We start from the raw sequence: 9323 nt of genomic DNA, 5'->3' as shown, positions 1-9323 counted from the left end.
ATGTCCTGTGTGAATCCTAGCTGTCTTACCCCCAATATGAAGCCACCACAGCATGTCAAGGGAGAGACAGTCCCATTTGCTTACAGTGCTTTGGCTGCCATGTCTTTTCTCTCTCCTGAACATTTGACAAGATACAAGGTTTTGTCACCTCAACAGCTATACATGCTTTCATGATTTTGTTCCTTCTCTGGCCAGAGTAATCATGCCGGTTATTAGCTGCCTAGATTCTGACTCTTTTCTTCTTCTTTTTTTTTCTCTCTCTCTCTGTCTAGCTTGCAGGTGAAAAATAAAACCCAAATAATGTAAAAGTTAAGTTTTCTGTGAGAAGATTTGCTCTTTGCTGTTAAGACCGAGTAACTTCATGAAAGTTTGATTGTACAAATGTTTCTCATCTGAAATGACCGCACAAACGTCAAGCAGAGTGTAAGGGGAAAGCACCACCACTGATTAAAGGCCTGGTAGCATGGGGGGGGGGGGGGGAACACTGTCCCAACTCAGATAAATCTGAAAATCCCCATAATGAATTGAATGCGGCTCTAGTGCAGCACGCACATGCAGCCAAATACAATGGAAACTTGCTATAAAGAGATCTGATATAACAAAATACCTGATAAAACAAACTAATTTCTCTGATCTCAATGGATTTATTTCCTTTATTCTGTATTTTTTATTTCCTTCTGATATAACAAAATATCTGATATAAAGAACAAATTGTCTTGGTCCCAAGGATCTTGTTTTACCGAGTTTCCACTGTAATTTCAACCAGAGTTGAATATTAGCGGAGTGTATGCTTTGGTGCACATATTTACTATAGGGCAATTCTATTCCAGCAGACCTGTGCTAGTCTTGGTTTTCAAATGAGCCCCAGTGGGCAGCAAATGAAGGTCGATTAAATGGGGCCAACTTTCTCCCCCCATGCTACTGGGTCTTTAATATTGAATGCATTAATAAAAAGGTGTCACTTTGCTGCAATAATTGCATTTCAGTTCTTTTGTAATTCTTTTTTTTTTTCAAATGTTCTTTCTTTCTGTTTGATAAGGTGTCTGTTGACAAGTGAAATTTTGATCACTGGTTTTCACTGAAGGCAGTCTTTACAACATAAGGAGGAAAGCAAACTGACAAATGTGTAATTTTTGTCTTCTATACATTGTATCGGTATCAGGAATGAGGATTTAAATATCAAAGACCTCTGCATTCCCAGGCTAAGATTCTATTTTGAAATTGGACGTATTGCGTGGACATTAAAATCCAGAGATGATTTCCTTCCTGTCAAACTTAATGTGTGAAAAGTGTTGTAAATGTCATACAATAATTTAGGAATACCTACCATACCATCAAAGGTTGTAACAATATGAAGCCAAACATTGCAACTTTTTCTCTGTTCACTGTGTGTTTTGTAAACAAAGCTGAACTTCTCTGGGATATTTTTTTTTCTTAAAAAAAAAAAAAAACAGTTACAGATTTAGTTACCTTTAACTCAGTTTAGTCTCACGAAAGAGTGACATCTGATTCATCAATTACTATTAATGTGGAAACTGCCCATTATCATTTTAGTGTATTTGTGGGGTGACACTTCGCCTTTTGCGTATGCAAAAAAAAAGAAAGAATAATAATAAAAAACAAATATACCAGTAGAATACAACAAATGCAGTTGAAGTAAGTATACATATAAATCTATGATTTGCATTTCATGTTTGCATGTATTTGTATAAATATTGTTAGTTTTTATTTAATAAGTATGGTTCATAGATTCCAAGTAAAGTCAAAACAGAGCAAATCTATATCCCGAAGTCAGATAGTGAAAGAACAAGGTAACATGGTCACAGACACATTTTTATAACTTTTGCATGACTCAAGAGCTTTATCAGTTCCAGATTTTGGATATGCCTTACGACCTTTCATTACTTTTCATAACCTCACAACTTTGTGTTTGTTCCTAAGTTTCTCCTTCTTTGAACAACATCCAACAAGTATCTCATCATTTGGGATGTTTTTGTGAATCCTGCATAAGCCATTCATGATTTGTAAGTTAATGCAACAGCTGTAGGTATAGAAATATATATTATTCTTGATATTCTTTTTTTGCCGTCTTGATTTATGAGTATTATACATATTAGGACTTCTACGAGTTGGAGTCATTGAAAAGTCATGTTGCTCTTCAATAAGGTGTGCTATTGCTACACAGTTGCATATAGCAATTCAAGACATAACATGTGATTTTCTGTCTCATTACCTGTTTGAACCTGACAATAGTCCCTGCATTGTGTATATTGTTTCTCTATCATGTAAATGTTTCCATCCAATGTATGTCTGAGTGTAAAGAAATATACGAAAAAGCTTGTTTTATCGTCATGTACACTGTAATTAGTAGCAACATTGGAGAAATTACATTTTATAAAGTTATTTTATTATTTGTCAGTTGTAGATCAAAAGGAAAACTAACAAGCCAATATTGTGGTGTTTGTATTGAAGTTTTTACTTTTATTGAACCATGTACACAAAATAAACATTTTATCGAGTGATGAAAATAGATGAATTCCTGTGTCTCTCGTGTTACTTTCTTGCTGTCAGTGTTCTAAACTTCACACATTTGATAGTTTCAGAAGAAATCTCGTGTCAAAATCCATGTGCAGAATAATACGTGTATGTGTATTATGATGGCTCATGTTCTGAACACATATTGATTTCATTCTCCTGCGTTTCTGTGTTGATTTAAAAGAAAATATATACATGTACATGTATTATATAGTACTGCAAATCTGGATTTCCTTTATTCACAATTGGAAACTCGTAACATTTGATAATATAAATAAAACTAACTGAATCAATGACATTTGATCATTGGTACTATATGAAGAGTTTGTTTGCAAAAACCGATAAGTCCATTTTTGAAAATTTTGAAGTACGGTCTCTGTGATAAAGTACAAAATAATACCTTTTAAATGATATATTGGTCACTACATACAAAGGTACATTTTTGAAGTTATGGTCAAAAGAAGCAAAATTTTTCTTATTATTCTCTTTATTTTTCTTGACCTTTAATTGCAAATATCTCCATTTGGCAAATATGGACTTATCGGTTTTTGCAAACAAACCCTTCATATGGTACTGTATAGAATAAGATAAAATCTATTAAGTAAATCTATTACAGCAAAAAAAAAAATATATATATATATATATATCTCTCTTTTAAAGTTTTTTTTTTTGAAGATTTGAGATTTGCAGTTTGCAAATCACATGCATTGATTACAATTTCTGAATCTATTCTTCTTTTTTTTTTCCCCCAGAGTGATGTACAAAAACATTTCAATGATTATACACTTACAGAATGTACAGTAGAACCTACATTTAGTTCCAAAACACAGATTGCATGGATAAAGCCCCCGTTCCACTTTCACGATTTGGACCCCGATCTGTCCCGATCTAGCAGATCGGGAGAGAGCGGCAAAAGCGTACGGGGATCGGAAGCATCGTAGCAGCAGCGTGTGGAGGTCGGGGTTGGAGCGGGCATTTTTTCAGATCGGGAAGAAGTTTTGAACCGGTTCAAAATTTCTTCCCGATCTCCCCGATCAAAATTGACATATTTTTAATCGTACGGCAAGCTGGGAGAGCGCAGTGATAGCGTAAACGCAGCGGGGAGAGCGTAGTGACGGCGTAAACGCAGCGGGATAAGCGTAACAAGGTCTTTCTGAGCGTAGTAACATCGGCACAAGAACGGGAAGTAATTTTAGCTGTAATTTTCGAAGAAGAGGAAGAGATGAAGAAAAAGAAGAGAAGAAAGCAGCGAAGCAGCTACCCAAAAGGCGAAGAAAGAGAGACTGCGCGTAATGCTGAAAGAGGAGGAAGAGGACATAGCAGAATTTTGAAGAATATGAAATCATCGACAACTGGAGGAAGACGGACTATAAAAGGAGAGACATCAAGAAAAAGCCTTGGAAAAATAATAATAATAATACATACAATTTCTATAGCGCCGTTCTCCACTTTGATTAAATGCTCAAGGCGCTTTACAATTGTACATCAAAGCCAACAGACTGAAGATACAAGTACATCACCGTACTAGAAGAAGATGAAGAAGCAGAAGAAAAAAGACGACATGAAAGTCTGTCTTCAAAAGGACTGGTCTTCAAAATGCACTGCTAAACAAATAGGATCAGCACGTCTTTGTTTATAAAATGCATTGCTGCAAAAGAACCGTGAGTTTAGGAGCCTCTTCGAGGTCCACAGAATATTTCTTCGGTTCTGCATGCTAATAAGTTGACCGACTGCAGACCGACAGTCGAATCGGGGTACATCGGGGCACATCGGGCACTTTTCAGCTCTCTGAACGGGGTAACAGCGTGATAAGATCGTATAGATCGTTCAGAGCGTAGAAAAAGCGTGCATCGATCGGATAACATCGGCAACATCGCACTGACAGCGTAGCTACATCGTTCTAAAGCGTACCGGCAGCGGCAGAGATCGTGATGTCTCATTCCCGATCATCGTAGTAAGAGCGTAGCAAGCACTTGGTAGTCGTAACTGCAGCGTGCTTAGAGCGTTCTAACATCGTACTGTGTCCAGATCGGCTCAGGTTTTACCCGATCCTTCCCGACCTGAGAAAATTGTCAAATCGTAGCGAGAACGGCATAGTGGAACGGGGGCTTATAGGATATAGAGAGGAGGTAAGCAGATGATATTGTTACAAAGATGTATACAATATTGCACACACGTTTTGGTAGATGACAGGCAACATAATTTAGAGAATTGTATTAATGTATCATCATGACACAATCATGCACCATTTGTGGCATAATATGTATGTGTTCAGCAGGCATGATATTCTTTAGATTTAAATCTGATTTCAGATTTTATTTTTTTCTCAAGTCTGTACACATTTTGCTATTGTCATATATCAAAATCACCTGGAAATTTTGATTTTCGATTTTTTCAAAAAAACTTCAATAATAATCTCTGGTTCAGATAGTGTCTTTTTCTTTTCTTTTCTTTTCCAGATTCCCGCCATGTGATGAACCCCACCCCCAGAAGTGCATGCTTGCGCAAGCGCAGAATGAGATGCGCACGCGTTGCCAGTTTTGCAGCCATCTTGGCGGCTTGTGTTGCGCGAGAAGTTAGTTGTAAGGAAGGACCGATGTGAAAAAACTGCTTAACCAATTGACGAACCAAGCTCCTTTCAGGTACTGTGTCATTTTTAATCTACTATATTGTCATTTATTAGGTCCCAATGATATTCATGAATAATCCGTGTAAGCTGAGAGTTGCACATTGATATCAAAATGACGGATGAGCGGCAACGCAAGATCAGAAGTTGCCGTTCGTTGCCGGTTAGATTTTACTCAAGAAATTGCACAGATTCGTTATAAATATTGCCATTGGTTTATCATTTGGCTATATTGTTATTGTGATAGATGGATCTCAGCGACATGCAGCGAAATAATCGCATCTCTTTGATGAAATAAGCACATTTTGAGAAATATAGGTGCCCCTAATTATTGTAGTCCCGCTCCTTCATATTGACGTAGTGCTGATGCTATGCATGACCGTGCCGTGTGGGATGTTGCTGCAGTGTTGGTATGGTCAAACACTAAGCTCGGCCCAGAACGATTCTCAGGCGATTATCAGGGGCGGATCCAGGAATTTCGAAAAGAGGGGGGCGTCAAAAATATTTCTGATGCCACTTCTGAGTTTCATCGGCTGACGAGAGAGAGAAAAAAATGCTTCCAGTGCGCCAAAAAAAAAAAAAAGAAAAAAGAAAAGAAAAGAAGACTTCAGTGCATTTTTCTGTTGCCACCACAATCAGCTGACAAAGATGGTTTCTTCAGAAATTAAGGGGGGGGGGGGCGCCCAGTCACGCCCCCTTTTCCTTTTCTTTTCCTTTTTTTGTTTAAAAAAATGGGGGAGGGGGTGCACGCGCGCCCGGGCCTGGAGTGGTACCGGGTGCCCCCCCCCCCCCCAATCCACTTATGCCAAGTTATACCAGGTACACTGTATTGTGAACATTACAAGTCCTTAGATCTTCCATTGCGTTGAATTGGGCTGCAAGACGGGGGGGGGGGGGGGGGGAATGAATTAATGTTCAGTATACTGTTATTACTGACTGTGGATCTAATGTGTTGGATCTACTGTATTTCAATTCAATTTGATGCAGATAATAATGCACATGCATTGCCTTAGAATTTAGGACTTGGAAGTCTAAATCTACTGGTACCGCGCAGTTAGACAGACCTCTTCCTACCTAGAATCTAGTCGTTGATCATCACTACCAGGGCTACCAACTCTCACGCATTGAGTGTGAGACTCACGCATTTTGGTCCTTTCTCACTCTTAAAACTTTATTTCATTTGCATGCATTTCTATTGATCTCACTCACTTTGACTCCTAAATTATAGCATTGGCCTATGGGAGTCTCACTCTCAACTAGTTTCCAGTGTTGGCAGCCCTGCACTACATCAAATATATAATTTTTTAAGAATCATTGAATTCGATCATCATCATTATTGTATCTTCCGTAACGGGTCATGCAAGAAACAGCTGCAGTAGAAATAAAAGAATGTAGATTTTTTTTTTATTTTTTATCAATTGACTGTTAGACTATTATTATTCAACATTATTATTATGTTTTTATTCAGTGTTTTTTTTTTTCACACTATATCCTCTATTTTCGTATTTGCAACCTTGATGGTGCTGTCATGAACCCTGACCTAATGACTCAAAAGTACAGTACCGGTAACAAAATAAAGAATCAAATGATTGAAAGTTAAATGCAGTAATTCTACTTTTAGCCCTGCCCTGAGAAGTTATCATAAAGAATATGAACTGTGTCACAACCAAATTGATATTAGATCCAATCTCTTGATCACCTTGACGGTATATGTCTAGAATCTAGGCAATTATGTGGCATGTTGTCTTTCAATTTCAGTCCATTTCAGGATGGCAGATGATGAAGGCAGCCAGGTTGTGGAGGCAATTATGCAGCTGGACAGTTCGGCCAAACCACAACCAGTAAAGACCAAAGTTTTGAGTGAGACCACCAAAGAATCTACTCCAATACCTGCAGCAGCGCAGCCAGTAGAAAACCAGGTTGGCGAAACAGAGGCTGGAACCTCAAATGGTGATGCAGCAGATACAGCGTCTGTGAGAGTCTCGGAGGTTGAAGAGCTTGGAGACAGTGAGAATATCAACATAGATGGAGAGGTGCCCGAGGTCCTTAATGAGGAAGTAGAGTCTGTCTTGAAAACCATCCAGATCTTTGAGTTTAGTGGCGATGACCTGGTGCAGAAGGACCACATCGAGTTCCATGAGTTGGGCGGAGGCACGGACGAGGAGGAGGATCTGGCATCCCTCAGTGAAAGTGACCTCACAGATGATTTTGACGAGGATATGCCGTATCGCTGTAAATTCTGCAAGAAAGCCTTTGGCTACAAGAGCAACCTGGTGCGGCATGAAAAGACTCACTCGAATGAAAAGCCGTATGTCTGCATGCATTGCGGAAAAGCATTTGCGCTGCAGTCATACTTGGTACAACATGAGCGTGTGCATCAGACAAACAAGGACAAGCCCTTCATCTGTTACCAGTGTGGAAAGTGCTACAGCGATCGATGGATGCTGCGGAAGCACGAGCAGTCGCATGCTGACTCAACTCAAGATGAACCGGGTGTATACAAGTGCAACTATTGTGAGCGCACGTTTGAGCGAATCCGAAATGTTAGGCGCCACGAGAGAGTTCATAAGGGACAGACGGAAAGTAACACATACAAGTGCAAGGTGTGCTCGAAGGAGTTTGCTACACTTAGCAACTTTAAGCGACACCAGAGCACTCATTCAGAGGAGAAACCATATACTTGCACGCAGTGTAATAAGTCGTTCACACTGATGCACTATCTCAAGCAGCACTTCAAAACGCACATTGATGACAAGGACAAGGTGAAACATATGTGCTCATTCTGCGGCAAAGTTTTCAGCGAAAACTGGTATCTGCGCAAGCATGAACAGACACATATGGATGACCCTGAATTCAAGTGCAAGTTCTGTAACAAGGTTTTCTCATGCATCAGTAACTTCAAACGGCATGCCCGCGTCCACTCGGGTGAGAAACCGTTTGTCTGTCAGTACTGTGGACGGGCCTTCTCTGAAAGTGGCACTCTCCGTCGGCACGAGAGAACTCACACCGGGAACAAGCCATTCGTTTGCCAGTATTGTGGCCGTGGCTTTACGGTCAGCCACGCTATGAAGCGGCACGAGCGCACACACTTCGAGGAGAAGCCATACCGCTGCCAGATATGCGATCGCTCGTACACGGACAACAGCGCGCTCCAACGGCACGAGAGGACGCACCAGGACGAAAGGAAAGAGACCCTTGTGACAACGACAGCCCTCCAAGACACCAGTGACATGCTGCCGATCACTCAGGTTGTCCGTATTGTCCAAATGTCCAGCGGTCAAGAGGGGCAAGAACAGTCTTCAGGACAAGCATCACAGATACCAGAATACCAGGTTATTGAGCAAGTCTACCAAACAGCCCCTGGGGGCATGGTGCCCATCTCAGTACAGACGGTGTATGATGCAGGAGTTACAAATTATCTTCCCGCTCAATGAAATACATTAAATGAAATATAATATACACTAGACATGGTAGTAGTATAGCCCTCTTTTCTCAATTCATTCTTCACTTACAGGTACATTGTATATCAATTCTTCCGATGGCTTTTGCTTCTTTGAAGAAGTTTGCGTGGTTCAAACAGGCCTATAAGACATGTACTTTGGAAAATAGAGAAATTTAAGTCAAATATTATATAATTTGATATATCCCAAGCCACCCAGCAAAATCCTTTCCTTATGGTTGCGTAATTTGGTTTTCAATAGTCTTATGAACTCTCAGTATATGAACTCTCAGTATATGTCCCCCTCCCCCCTTTTTTTGGAGCATGTTTGAGTTGGCTGCACATTAAAAACAAGACTGCAACCTGAAACTCCATTTGATTTTTTTTTTAAAGTTATTAACATTAAGATTTAGTGGTTTTGAAGTGATTCTTTTTTGTGGATGATCCATACTGTAAAATTTGATTTTTTTTTTGTGCATGATTTTTTTTTTTTTTTTTTTTTCTGAGTAAGATGAATTTTGCATGATTTTAATTCCCTGGAATATCAAGTCATTATACAGAGGTACATATTACAAGCAAAAATATTTGCATGCTTTTATCTTTGCGGTAGCTTCTGGTTGTGTTCAATGCGCAGAAATTTCAATACCATGAAAATTTCCACTTGTACAGTACTTAGTCTGTAATGCTCAGTGCTCATTATCATTATCAATGCTGTCCTTTTTC

General features: G+C 39.4%; 1 protein-coding gene across 1 annotated transcript; it reads left to right on the top strand.

Moving 5' to 3' along the window:
- The first annotated feature begins 5110 nt into the window (after window positions 1-5110).
- Window positions 5111-8878, top strand: LOC140245079 (uncharacterized). The gene is made up of 2 exons (XM_072324679.1): window positions 5111-5177; window positions 6920-8878. The coding sequence occupies exon 2, from the start codon at window positions 6931-6933 to the stop codon at window positions 8593-8595; it is 1665 nt and encodes a 554-aa protein (XP_072180780.1). The 5' UTR covers window positions 5111-5177; window positions 6920-6930; the 3' UTR covers window positions 8596-8878.
- The last annotated feature ends 445 nt before the right edge of the window (window positions 8879-9323 follow it).

The sequence above is a fragment of the Diadema setosum genome, chromosome 22 (assembly GCF_964275005.1).
Source record: "Diadema setosum chromosome 22, eeDiaSeto1, whole genome shotgun sequence".
NCBI lineage: Eukaryota > Metazoa > Echinodermata > Echinoidea > Diadematoida > Diadematidae > Diadema > Diadema setosum.
Note: the sequence above shows the minus strand (reverse complement) of the source record. Positions and strands in the feature narration are given on the sequence as shown.

Coding starts and splice junctions, on each gene's coding strand:
- LOC140245079 (XM_072324679.1), top strand. CDS start 6,931: ATGGCAGATGATGAAGGCAGCCAGGTTGTGGAGGCAATTATGCAGCTG.